At 43.4% G+C, this 14,541-nt stretch overlaps 2 protein-coding genes across 4 annotated transcripts in view; one reads left to right on the forward strand and one right to left on the reverse strand.

The window, feature by feature from the left end:
* Positions 1-14,541, forward strand: part of PHC3 (polyhomeotic homolog 3) — a 104,904-nt gene that overhangs the window by 50,620 nt on the left and 39,743 nt on the right. The window lies entirely within an intron of this gene.
* LOC141993380 (A-kinase anchor protein 4-like) lies at positions 3,621-5,987 on the reverse strand. Its single transcript, XM_074962918.1, has one exon. It carries the CDS (start codon positions 5,985-5,987, stop codon positions 3,621-3,623), a length of 2,367 nt encoding a protein of 788 aa, XP_074819019.1.

Below are 14,541 nucleotides of genomic sequence, written 5' to 3' on the forward strand. Positions count from 1 at the left end.
GAAGGAAATAAAATGGTTTCTGATGCCAACAGTGTTTCTTGCAAATTCCCATCTACTTACACATATTAGTCATATTTCACATCACTATCTACATATGGCGATGACTCCTCTCCTCTCCTCCCCCTGACTGGCACAGCATAAATCCTTTATGTGTCTCCCCATCCCCTGGAAACTCAAAATGGCAGTTTAACTGGTTTTATTTCTACTTCCTTGTGTTTGGTGACTCTTGCTAGGAGTTTAGTTGTATGTTGTTCAAAATACAAGACCTGAGAGTTTTCATCTCTGCTTCCTTTCCTGGTCCTGTTAGGGATTGGACCATATGTGAGCTGTAAGGATATTGCTTGTGCTGTGCCCAGCAGCCATGATGTGCTTTCAAATGACTGTGTGTCTGGCTTGTGTGTAAAATAGCTAGTCTAATAAACCATTGAAAGGCAGGTGATTTGGAGTGGTCAGTAAGTAGGAAGCTCATTGCAATGTTTTTACCTGTCCTTTCCTTCCTAGTGAACGCATGTTTGGCCAGATGCTGCTGACTGCACTCTGGTTGTACTTCTCTTTGAAAATGTTCGGTGGATATACTTCCCACTTATGTTTTGTATTTTTTTAAGTGTGCAGACATTTTGAAAATACAATAATGTGTAACTAAGAGCTTTTGCTGTATTAAATGTTGTTACTGTTGCTCTTCCTCTTTCCCTGCAATTCAAAAAAGCAACTCATGCTGCAATGTAAAGATGAGAATAAAGAGAGTTAATAAAATAGAGATATTTTCTGTTTAAAGTAGGATTAAAAGTCTTGAACAAAAATGTATCAAAAAGTTAAACAACATTTATTAATATGATTGCTAACTATTCCTCATATGTAACATCTCTAAACAGTACTATTCTGGATATCTTTCCAAATGACAATTAGTAGTTTAAGTACAGTGTTAAATTAATGGTGATACTAGTGTAACTTGTCAGAACCAAAGCAAACTTGTGTAATTTACTTGAAATTATTGTGGGGAGCAGAGAGATGGTAGTTCTGAAAGTTTGGGAAGAAAGTATGCCTTTGGTATAAAGATTTGAAAAGCTTTTAAACGGCAACCTTTTAAAAACTATTTCATTTTACATTAGTTTTCACATGAATGTTAATATATTGTTTACTTGTCCTAAAATCCTGGTTTATGGGTCTGAAAAATACCTTAAATTCCAGGACAATTTTCCCTTAGCATCTCTCCTTTGAATCTCTGTTAAGAGTTTAAATGTTATAAGAATCATATTTACAGAGATAAACCTATGGTTGTTAGGCTCGAGAGAGTGTTTCCTTTGATTCTCAGGTGATAAAGTTAATGGTTTTGCCACATTATACGGTTTGATATCTCTCAGGCAGAAGAGAACATTGTCAATATTCTCTTGCTTTAATAAAGGAATTTGTTATGAAACCAGGGTCCTGTAGGCAGTTGTCTTGTCATTTTCCTAAAACTTTTGTATGGTGCTTGCAGTTGCATATGATTCCTATAATTTTAAAAGGTAATTGTTAAAGATACACTGCCCATTGGGGGCAGGTGGGGAGTTAAAACTTCCATATCTGCCGCTATATATGGAACCTCTCTCCTGAGCACCACCCCTTTCCTCATTTAAATCCTTCCAGAAGTCCCACTTTTTTCACAGTACTTACAAGATATTACATCATCTCGACTGTTTTTTCATCTATTTATCTTAGGGGTGAATTGCTTGTTTGTGTGGAGAGAAAGGGCGTAAGGGTACTGGACAATATGTTGGGCACTTGTGAGAGGGAAGTTGAGGAGTGTGGAGGTATGGACTTAACTGCTGGTGCACCCCCTTGTGGCTGGGAGTGGCAATGTAGGCTTCCACCCCTGCCAACAGCTGCTTTGGCCTTGCGGTGGTTTGCCTCTTCTCATGACTCAGCCCTCTGTCCATGTTTAGTTTGACCCTTCCAGGGTAAACAGAGTCCAGTAAACTCAAAGAAATATAATATAACTCTTCTCCTCTGTCTGGGCACACCCTCTGCAGACTCTTCACCCTTTCCCAGGCTCTGCAGGGTGCAGAGCAAGGCATCTTAGGGGGCCCAGCTCCAAACTCAGTAGTCCTCCTCCCCCTTGCACCAGGGTGTTTCTGTACCACCTTTTCCAGTGAACCAGTAGGGAAACCCAGACCCTCCCTCTTCTCCAGGTCCCAGTCCAGGAACCTGTGGCAAGTAGCTAATTTCTGCTCACTCAGTATAAATAATAATAGACAATATAAATTGTATAGGCTAATTTCATTCCTAAATATCAACTATACAATATTCAAAAAGATGGAAGCAAAACCTGTATTCCAGGTTTATTCCAGTTGGATGCCTACTAGATATCCATTGTGTAATTAACTAATGAGAAATTCTGGTGCTAAGAAAATGTTAATTGGACACAAAAAAGCTTTAACAGTGGAAGGGATTTTTGAAGGCGGTAGTCAGGGTGGGGAACAGTATTTAGAAAGCATCTGATGAACTAGTTTTGTACTGTTGCTTATAAAAGTCAAGGCAAGAACTAATCCTTATTTTGCATTATTTCCTACTTGGGAAATCTTCAAAGATTTGTAGTAATTGGTTACTGCATCCTCTCATCTCGCCACTCTCCCAATATACAGATGTGTTTCTAAACTCCATTTTTGCCGTGTTTTACAATACTTGCTGTCTACAGAAGTAAGAACTTTGAAATAGAGACTCACCGGGGCAAGTGAGAAGCTTACTGTGAAGGGATCTATACCATCTTCCACAGAATCTAAACTTTTTTTTTTTTCAAATAATGAAATTTCTAGCCCTTAAAGTTTTGAAGACATCTACTTTGCTAAACAGTACCAGAGTGAAATTAATAAGACTATGGTCAGTTTCACTACTACTATTTGGAAGACAGTGGACAGCAGTAAAATTGGCAAAAATGATCTTAATGTAATGCTGCTTGAGGAAGCTCTGAGTAACAGCACAGGCAAGCACTGGGGTTATTCACTGTGAAGGAAGATTTTAAAAATAGCCTGGGAGAGTGACAGAGAAGTGGAGACATTTTTCCCTTATTCCTTGCAGGAGCTAGTAGTCTTTGAAAGGGAGAAGACACAGAAAGCTCCTTTTCTGCCCAAGATGGGGGTGGAGTTTCCAATCTATCAGAACCAACTAGTCAAAGATTGATATGAAAGATAAAATGTCCAAGCAGTGTCCAGAGACAACACCCTGGTAGAAATCACAACACCTATCCTTTCCAAGATACTCTAGAAAGGCTTCTAACAAGGAACCTCTCTGATGGACCCTCCCCCCCACTCCCCTTACTGCTCCACTTTGCCTCCCATCTTTTAATTTCGTCCTCACCCCACTCTAGTTTTCATATCTACCTGTGGGGAAGCAGGTTTATTGCTCTGACTAGTGCCTTGTATTTCTCGCACTCTGTTGAAGTGCTTAATAAAATAGTCTTCCTTTTTAAAATTTTTTTATTGATGATCTTGCCCAGCTAGTGTATGACAACCTGTTGAATTCAATGCAGTGTTGTCTCTTGCAAATGGGTTGTGATGTTCTTATTTGTTGCGCCAGCAAAGATTTGATTTAGGCGCTTGGGCTGGGTCAAAGTAACATGAGAGGGAGGAAGAGTCAGCACTTGCTTACAGGTTAGCAAGCAACCAGTCCATCAGCCCACTACGAGGCATGTTTCCCACAGCGGCATCCATCTGTTGTTTTTCAAAGTACCTCATTACCTCTTGGAGAATATCCCCAACACTATAGTTCTTCTTGGCTGCTTTTTCAGCCAACAGAGGAAGCTTCTTCAAATCCCCTTCATTTTCATTCATGAATGACAGGTTGGGCACGTTGAAGTGGGAAGCAGCCATCCACTGGAGGATAGCCTGGAGTTCTTTGTTCAGTGTGCTGCTGTTGGTATTCTGGTTGTTCACTATCACTTCAGAACCAGATGATGAACCTGATACCTGTTTTCCATTACCCTTGGATTGTGAATTTCTCCTGGGTGCTGCTGGCGTTTTTGAGGATGAAGCACCATATGCATTTTGTTCGTCCAACAGGTCACCTATAGCTAAATCTGGGCTGTTGTTTTTGGCCATGAATAGACACAACTTCATTACAGATTCCACCAGTTGATCAATAAATTGCTTGTTCATCTGATCCATATTGTCAAACTGATCCATGGCTGAATTGGGCTGTTTAGATAAGGCCTTTTTGCTGCACTTGCTATCATTGGTGGCAGCCTCTTTATAATTCTTGTTTGTTTCACTGGAATTGTCATCTATATTGAAACCAGCCTCACATAAGACCTTCTGGATGATTGATAACAGGATACTTGATATGTCCCCCTTTTGGGAGTCAAGTTGTTGGTGGTCATTCTTTGCCCCTGAGTGCCTTGATCCAGCAGCCATTGAAAGGGACTTGGAACTATGGCTGCTCCCAGCCTTTTCAAAATGAGAATCACGAGAAACATATCCAAACGAACTGGCACCTGATTCACATGCTGAGTCTTTGCCATTTGTCTGTTGTAATAGATGTTGTTGTATCAACATTAATGCAGTCACAATGAGGTCTTTTGCGTACTTATCCATTGAGCAATGCTTTTCTGAAGCTTTGCTTGATGATGATTGACCCTTGCTGGCTCCTCGGTCTTTGTCCTTCCCTTGATTATGCATTTCACTTTTCATTGCTGTAAATTGCATGCCTTGAGATTTGCTGTCTTGGGAGCCTGTTTTAAGTGATGTGTATGCTAGGCTTTGAGACCTGGACTGCTTATCATCCCCTGCTAGGGCTTTAAACAGGCGTTTCACCATTGCTTCCAAAATTTCAGTAGACTTTTGACTTCCTATGTTGAAAAGATTTTTCTTCACTGTGGAAACGAAATCAGAGTCTGTCATGAGCACCCCTGTGACATTATGCAGATTTTTCATGGTTGAGTCTATCAAGTCTGATATGACATCTTTGGTATGTTTGAGAATTACTTTCTTCAAAACTACACAAGCTGGGGTTGTCTTACCATCCTTCCTTTGGACTTTCATGGTCTTCATAAATGAGAACATCATGTCTGAAGCAACCTGATTTGCATAAACCATTAACCCTTTGCTTACAGAAGTACCAGAATCATCCTGCCCAGACTGTTTTGTTTGCTGACACATTTGTTTATCTCCAGGTTTTCCTCCCTGTTTATAACCATTTTGATTAGACATCTCACCATAGAAGAGCGATGTTCTATTAGAACCTGAAGTATCCTCCCTCTTGGTAGTCTTTTCTTGAGATGGTCTGGGGGATGATAGTTTACTCTGGGGGTCCTGTGTGCTTGCTTCAACAGCTTCATTCACCATTTGTGATGCGATTTTGCTCACAGAACCACGGGAATTGTTATTTTTCCCTGAACCATGAATCCCCTGACGTATAAACTTACTGGCAGTGCCTTCCAATTTATCTGTGATCTCTTTACGTGCCATTTGAACAACCAAAGAACAGAGCTTATTTACATAGTATGAAACATCATCTGGATCTCTCTTTCCCTTTTGGGCACCGGCAGACTTTAAAGATGTGTCACTGTTCTGGGACAACGATGGATCATTGAAGGTTTGGCTAACTTTGCGTTTCTGAGGGGCATCTGAAGGGGTCAGTGCATGCTGGAATCCAACTGCATATTTCTGAAGGTCATTGTTGAGCCAGCTCACAACGCTGAGTTCATCAGTTGAACCTTGTTTGAAAAGACATACTGCTCCTTCAGTTTTAGAATGATCATGCTTCTCATTGTCCTTTATTACAATGACTTCTTTTTCCTCCAGATTGCCCAGATCAAGTTCATTTGAAGGTTCAGACATGCTGCTGGACTGGCTAGCAGCTTTCTTTGCTTTTGAATCTTTGTCTTTTACATTCAGGCTGGAGACATCTACAAAACAGATCACTTTCCGGTCCTGGTCCTTCTGTTCATCAGGGTTGTAGAGGTCTACTTTACACACACCTGCCTGGCTGTGTAACCAGTCAACTTCCTGAGACATCTTTGCAGGTTGATAATAGGACCGTACCCAGGACCGTACCCAGGACCGTAGAGTGTTCTTTTTTCAGTTGAGCTGCTGTGATGACCCTGCCAGACTCGAGATGTTGCCTCCTCTCTCAGCTTTCCATGCTCTTCTACTGCCAGATGGGATCTTCACCTGTGTTGACTCATGGTTTCTATAGCAGCAGTGACATCACAAAGAACCAGTTTCACCAACAACCAATGATGCGTTGGCAATGCTTTAGCAGTGGACGGCTATACATTTTTTTTCCTTTAGCCTGTATTAAACCTGTGTCCTTTGGGTTTGGAGGGTGTTTTCCGATAGGTGCGCTGAGGGAATGGAGACTCTTTGTGTTTTGTTTTCCATATAAACAAAAACACTTTTTCGTAAACATAATCAAACAAGGAGTCAGCACCACTTAACAAAGAAACTTGCATTAAGCTGCATTTTCTGGATATACTGTGAATATATTGATAGTATAAGACAGAGGTTATCTTTTGATTAGAAGAGGGAATGAAGATGGTGGTAGTCTCATGGTGTTCTCCCTGAGGTGGTGACATCACAAAGATCAGTGCTCACCAATATTAGCTGAACAAAAAACCTCTAGACTTGAAAAGTGTCTTATTTCTCTTTCCATTCCCCACTTTTTTTTCTCATTCTCCTTTTCTCTTCCCCTCTTTTCCTTTTGTCTTCTTCCTTCCTTTTTTTTCTTAGGACTAGCCTGTGTATCTTTCTTTTTTCCTGTACTCTGAAATAAAATAAAATCTTTAAATCGAAACACAGGGAGTGTGACTGAGATTATAAAACCAAACTAGCTCCTAATCCCCCTATTGTCAGATGATTGAAAAATCATAAAATCGTAGGAATTATATTGAGAAAAGACTTTTTGTCATCTGATCTATCTCTCTGCCAGTGCAGGATTGTTCCCTAATAAAATATTTACCATAGGTTTGTGAGATTAATATTAAATCTCCCCGATGACATTTCTGTTTGTAGATTATTGCATACCTTGTAGGTCTGGAAAGAATGGATGGTCTTGTTAAATCACTGCACTGGTACTCGGGAGATCTAGGTTCAGTTCTCAGCTTTACCACAGATCTCCTGTTAGATCATGGGCAAGTCACTTAACCAGTCTGATTCTTAATTCCCAGTTCCCCATCTGTAAATTGGGGATAACTCTTCCTTTCTTTCACCTTTTGCCTGTCTTGTCTAGTTGGATAGTAAGCTCTTCGGGACTGTGTCTTACTACGTATATGTACCATGCCTTGCACAATGGGACTCCAATCTAGGTTGGGTCCTCTAGGTATGATTATACTACAAATAATAATTACATACATACATATCTGTCACTGTCAGCAGTTGAGTATTTTGTGTAATACTCATAACAGCGGCAATTTTCTTTCCATTATGTGGGTTTTGTTTGTCTTTGTTATTGCCTACAACATAATTGTATAAAACATTTGTACAAAAATATTACCCAATATTTCACAACTAATTAGTGTATAGTACCAGATACCAACTAAATATATAGATTATCGTTCATTTGACAGATAACAGGTGTAAGATGATGCAGAAAAAATGGGGTATCCTGGTCCAGTACAGGTAGTAGAGTCATTTAGGCCCAGGGGATAAAAAAATAAAAGCTTCCATAAGAATTAAATGCTGGCAAAATTCTGGGACCACTAACATAACTGAATACTCTCTGAAATTAAATAATTTAAAGTATCGTTTATATTTAGAAATAGTATTTTTTCTTCTCTTTTCTTTGATACCTTAGTTCACTGGGTATGTGGAAAATGCCTCTCGTTGCCTGGTAACCATGCATATATCCATTTTAGGTTGATGACAAACTGATAAACTTTGGTTGATGACAAACTGATAAACTTTGGTTGCCTGAAGCTAGGCACAGGTATCCAGGTAAAAGTGATCTAATTGTTTGGGATATTGTGTTTAGTTCTCATAATGAATCTCAAAACAGGAGCAGAAGGGGTTCAGAGATGAGCAACCAAATTGACTGCAGGCATGGAAGTGTTTTTGGAAGGATGAGAGATTGAAAAGTTTGGGATTGTTTAGAGAAGAATAGTAGAGAACATGGAGATGTATAAAATAGTAACAGTGTATCAAAGATAAACTGGGCGTGTCTGTTTATTCTTTCTCGTAATATGTGAACAAGGAGACATGAGATAGAATTAAAAGATCACATTTGAAATGTGTAAAAGAAAATACTTCAAAATTGCTATGAGATATCATTGATGCTAAGGACTTTATAGGATTCACAAAAGGATTGAATATTACTGGTGGGGATGTAGTGTTGCCTCTGATTAAGGTTGCATGACACTTCCCATTGTAAGACCCTGTTTTCAGTAGCTTATAATTTTTGCAAAACTTTTACCATTTAAGTTGAAATTTTCCATGCTGGGTGTCTGCCCCAAGCACTCTCTTTCTATCTCTGTTTGTGTTTGTTGAAATCTCAGTCCAAATGGTTGTCATTTCCAAGAAAAATATGTTGGTTTGCCCTGGTAAAAAAAATTCTTGAGAAATATTTCCTTTGAGAAGCTCTAGAGTACACATGCTTTGGAGCAGAGAGTTGAAAGGAGGTAATCTTTATATCAGGGATGTACCTTTTGCTATCCCTGTGAAAATCCACTGAAATTTGACCAAAATATAAACCTTTGGAAAAATAATCAGTTTTCACGTTCTCACTAGAGACTTGCCAGAGCTTATCAGCTAAATTCCCCAAAGAGTCTCCTTGCTCCAAGCAGAGTAGAAGGGGAAAATCTGGACTGGGATGTTGCTGTAGGTAGGGCTGGGTCCTGACACCACAACTCCTAAGTGTGTCAAATTGGGCACCCAAAATGAATGGAAACTTTTCACTTAATCTCTTTGTACCTCAGTTCCTCACCTGTAAAATGGGGATAATACCACCTCCTCACCTCACAGGGGTGTTGTGAAGATTGATTAATTATTTGTGAAGCATGCAGATAATATAGTGATGAACACCATAGAAAAGCCCAGGAGGAAATTAATAATTCTGTCTTCAGAGCAGGGTTAGAATAGTGTGCAATAACTAAGACATGGGGCCACACAATGAATAATGAGAAGAAAAAAAATATTGAAAGGCTGCTCATTAACTGAGTGCCATCTATCCTGTGCACTGAATGAAACAGGTTCCTGGAGAAAAATAGTATGTGGTCACGTAATTAAAGAGTGTAGTGTAATGCATACGCACAAGAAGGCTGAATGAAGGTTGCAGTTCTGCAGATGTGGCATTTGCCGCATTGTGCTCCAGAATCTGTCTTTGTTTTTTAAAAATGGTTTCTATCCCTCGTGGTTGCAAAAACAGTGAATAGTTAAAGTCGATTTCTTAAAGTGCTCTTAAAGTCGATTTCTTTACTCCACCCCCGATGAAGGGATTAGTGCTGAAATCGGCCTTGCTGGGTCTAATTTGGGGTACTGTGGACGCAATTCGACAGTATTGGCCTCCAGGAGCTATCCCAGATTGCTTAGTTGTGACCGCTCTGGACAGCGCTCTCAACTCAGATGCACTAGCCAGGTATACAGGAAAAGGCCCGCGAACTTTTGAATCTCATTTCCTGTTTGGCCAGCGTGGCGAGCTCACCTGCACAGGTCACCATGCAGAGTCCATCATCACAGGAGACCATGCAGTCCCAGAGTCGCCTAAGAGCTCCAGCATGGACCAAACGGGAGGTACAGGATCTGATTGCTGTATGGGGAGACGAATCGGTGCAGGCAGAACGCTGTTCGAAAAGATGAAATATTTGAAAAAATCTCCAATGGCATGAAGGACAGAGGCTATAACGGACCCGCAGCAGTGCCACGTGAAAATTAAGGAGCTCAGGCAAGCCTACCAAAAAACCAGAGAGGCAAATGGCCGCTCCGGTTCAGAGCCCCAGACATGCTGCTTCTATGATGAGCTGCATGCCATTCTAGGGGGTGCAGCCACTACTACCCCAACCCTATACTTTGACTCTGTCCAAGGAGTGAGAGGCAATATGGAAGCGGGTTTTGCGGGCGAGGAAGTTGATGATAGCTCACAGCAAGGAAGTGGAGAAACCAGTTTCCCCAGCAGCCAGGATCTGTTTATCACCCTGGACCTGGACCCAGTTCCCCCTGAACCCACCCAAGGCGGGCTCCTGGACTTTGAAGGCAGAGAAGGGATCTCTGGTGAGTGTACCTTTGTAAATATTATACATTGTTTAAAAGCAAGCGTGTTTTAATGATTAATTTGCCCTGGCATTCGCGGCCAGTACAGCTACTGGAAAAATCTGTTTAACGTGTCTGGGAATGGAGCGGAAATCCTCCAGGGATATCTCCATAAAGCTCTCCTGGATGTACTCCCAAAGCCTTTGCAAAATGTTTCTGGGGAGGGCAGTCTTATTCCGTTCTCCATGGTAGGACACTTTACCACGCCAGGCCAGTAGCACGTAGTCAGGAATCATTGCAGAACAAAGCATTGCAGCGAATGGTCCCGGTGTTTGCTGGCATTCAAACAACATCCGTTCTTTAATCTCTGTGTTACCCTCAGGAGAGTGATATCATTCATGGTCACCTGGTTGAAATAGGGTGGTTTTAGTAAGCGGACATTCAGAGGTGCCCGGTCCTGCTGGCAGTTTGCCTGTGGCTGAACAGAAATCTTCCCTGCTGTTAGCCACGCAGTGGGAGGAGGGGTGAAGCCATCATCCCAGAGAATTGGGTGTGTGTGGGCAGGGGAGAAGGGGGTTAGTTGGTTTTCTGCTGCACATGAGCCCGGAAACCGCAGCCCCTCCTTTTAAAATTGCCAACCCATTTTTAATGGCCAACCCAACGGCTACTTCGTATGGGAAATGAGGGCGCTGCTATTTGAAGCCATTCCCACATGTTATGAAGGTTAAAGAAGCCAAAAGACTGTGGCTTACCATGGCTGCCTGCAAGCCGAATTCTGTTGCCCAGCCCTGCATGAGAGATCTCTCACACCAAACCGGCATACCCTCAATAAGAGGCAAAATGCAACCTTGAAATGAAATGCAATGTGCTATGTAATGTTAACAGCAAGGTTTACCGTGAAAAAGTGTACGCATTGTTCTATAAAAGTGTCTTTTTAACTACCACTCTCCCTTTTTTTTTTCCCTCCACCAGCTGCATATGTTTCTCCTTCCCAGAGGCTAGCGAAGAATAGAAGGCGGAAAAAACACACTCGCAATGAAATGTTCTCTGACGTCATGCTGTCCTCCCACACTGACAGAGCACAGCAAAATACGTGGAGGCAGACAATCTCAGAGTGCAGAAAATACAATATGACCGCGAGGAGAGGTGGTGGGCTGAAGATGGCAGGTGGCGTCGGCTTCCTGAAAGAAGGCAGGAGTCAATGCTCAGGCTGCTGGAGGATCAAACTCATATGCTCCAGCGTATGGCTGAGCTGCAGGAAAGACAGCAGGAGCACAGACCGCCACTACAGCCCCTGTGTAACCAACCGCCGTCCTCCCCAAGTTCCATAGCCGCCTCACCTAGACGCCCAAGAACGCGGTGGGGGGGCCTCCGGCCACCCAGCCACTCCACCCCAGAGGATTGCCCAAGCAACAGAAGGCTGGCATTCAATAATTTTTAAAGTTTTCAAGTGCTGTGTGGCCTTGTCCTTCCCTCCTCCACCACCCCATCCGGTGCTTCCCTCTTCCATCACCCCTCCCCGGGCTACCTTGGCAGTTATCCCCCTATTTGTGTGATGAATAAATAAATAATGCATGAATGTGAAGCAACAATGGCGTAATTGCCTGTGCAAGATCGAAGGCGGGAGAGGAGGGTGCTTAGCTTACAGGAAAGTAGAGTGAACCTGGTGGGGGAGGGGACTCCATCAAGGAGAAACAAACAGAACTTTCACACCATAGCCTGACCATTCCTGAAACTGGTTTTCAAAGATTCTCTGATGCGCACTGCATCCTCCTGTACTCTTCTAACCGCCCGGGTGTCTGGCTGCACGTAACCAGCAGCCAGGCGATTTGCCTCAACCTCCCACCCCGCCATAAACATTTCCCCCTTACTCTCACAGATATTGTGTAGCGCACAGCAAGCAGTAATAACAGTGGGAATATTGGTTTTGCTAAGGTCTAAATGACTCAGTAAACTGCGCCAGCGTGCTTTTAAACACCCAAATTCTACCACCATTCTGCACTTGCTCAGCCTATAGTTGAACAGCTCCTGACTACTGTCCAGGCTGCCTGTGTATGGCTTCATGAGCCATGGCATTAAGGGGTAGGCCGGTCCCCAAGGATAACTATAGGCATTTCAACATCCCCAATGGTTATTTTCTGGTCTGGAAAGTAAGTCCCTTGCTGCAGCTGTTGAAACAGACCAGAATTCCTGAAGATGCGAGCGTCATGTATCTTTCCCAGCCATCCCGCTTTGATATTGGTGAAACGTCCCTTGTGATCCACCAGTGCTTGCAGCACCATTGAAAAGTACCCCTTGCGGTTTATGTACTCGCTGCCTTGGAGCTCCGGTGCCAAGATAGGGATATGGGTTCTGTCTATCGCCCCACCACAGTTAGGGAATCCCTTTGCAGCAAAGCCATCCACTATGACCTGCACATTTCCCAGAGTCACTACTCTTGATATCAGCAGCTCAGTGATTGCGTTGGCTACTTGCATCACAGCAGCCCCCACAGTAGATTTGCCCACTCCAAATTGATTCCCGACTGACCGGTAGCTGTCTGGCATTGCAAGCTTCCACAGGGCTATTGCCACTTGCTTCTCAACTGTGAGGGCTGCTCTCATCTTGGTATTCTTGCGCCTCAGGGCAGGGGAAAGCAAGTCACAAAGTTCCATGAAAGTGCCCTTACGCATGCAAAAGTTTTGCAGCCACTGGGAATCGTCCAAGACCTGCAACACTATGCAGTCCCACCAGTCTGTGCTTGTTTCCCGGGCCCAGAATCGGCATTCCATGCCATGATTCTGCCCAATTGACACCATGATGTGCACATTGCCGGGGCCCATACTTTGTGAGAAGTCGATGTCCATGTCCTCATCACTCTCATCACCGTGCTGCAGTCACCTCCTCCTCACCTGGTTTTGCTTTTCTTGCAGGTTATAATTCTGCATATCATGCTGGATAATGCGCGCGGTGTTTATAGTGCTCATAATTGCCGCGGTGATCTGAGCAGGCTCCATGTTCCCAGTGCTATGGCGTCTGCACTGAAAAAAGGCATGAAACGATTGTCTGCCATTGCTCTGACGGAGGGAGGGGCGACTGACAATACGGCTTCCAGGATTGGCTTCCAGGGGATTAAAATCAACAAAGGGGGTGGCTTTGCATCAAGGAGAAACAGAATGGCCCCCTCAAGGATAGAACTCAAAACCCTGGGTTTAGCAGGCCGTTGATTTCACGGAGGGAGGGAGGAAGGGGGGAGAAAATGAATACAAAACAAATCTGGTCTATTTCTTGTTTTGATCCACTTCATCTATCTTTATAGATCTTGCTGGCAGCAGACGGTGCAGTACGACTGCTAGCCATGGTCATCTCCTGGGTGCTCAGCAGAAGACGGTGCAGTATGACTGCTGGCCATCGTCGTCTCCTGGCTGCTCATTAGAATATGGTGTAGTACGACTGCTGTCAGGACTGAATCGCCATGAAACTTAAAAGGGAAATGACCTGACTGAGTCACTCCCATGTTTGCCCAGGTGCCCCGGACCGACCTCACTGAGGTCGGCTAAAAGAGCACCCTGGATTATGGCGACAATGGCTACCAGTCATACTGCACTGTCTGCTGCCAAAAGGCAATGAGCTGCTGCTGTGTAGCAATGCAGTACCACGTCTGCCAGCACCCAGGAGACATACGGTGACGGTGAGCTGAGCCGGCTCCATGCTTGCCATGGTATGGCGTCTGCACGTGTATCACAGGAAAAAAGGCACGAAACAATTGTCTGCCGTTGCTTTCACGGAGAGAGGGAGGGAAGAGGGGGGCCTGACAGTATGTACCCAGAACCATCCGCGACAATGTTTTTGCCCCATCAGGCATTGAGATTTCTTCACAGAATTCAAATGGGCGGCAGAGACTGTGGGAACTGTGGGATAGCTACCCACAGTGCAACGCTCTGGAAGTCGACGGTTGCCTCGGTACTGTGGACGCACTCTGCCGACTAAATGCACTTAAAGCATTTGTGTGGGGACACACACAATCGACTGTGTAAAAATGCTTTCTACAAAGCCGACTTCTATAAATTCGACCTAATTTTGTAGCCTTAGAGTCAGATATTTTTCCAAGATGCCACAAAATTTGGCATTTTTGTCATGGAATTGGCCACTTTGTTGCAGCCATGTGCCTCATGTATTGTTCTGTCTCGCAGCCATGCCTAGACCTTCCTGTAGTTGCCTCTTGATTTCCAGCTTTCCCTCTGGATTACAGAATACACTCCTTGCATTGTTGCATGTATCCAGGCAGCCAGGGATATAGGAAACAGGTTAGTCCAGTTTACAATCAGGGAGCATTAGGCTGGGTTGCCTGGAGAATGGCACAGCAACCAACAACTGGAGAGCTGGAGATGTGAGTTACTGAAACTGGCTA

The sequence above is a fragment of the Natator depressus genome, chromosome 9 (genome assembly GCF_965152275.1).
Source record: "Natator depressus isolate rNatDep1 chromosome 9, rNatDep2.hap1, whole genome shotgun sequence".
In the NCBI taxonomy this organism is placed as follows: domain Eukaryota; kingdom Metazoa; phylum Chordata; order Testudines; family Cheloniidae; genus Natator; species Natator depressus.

Bases quoted from the DNA above. Each gene is read 5' to 3' on its own strand.
- LOC141993380 (XM_074962918.1), bottom strand. From the start codon at position 5,987: ATGTCTCAGGAAGTTGACTGGTTACACAGCCAGGCAGGTGTGTGTAAA.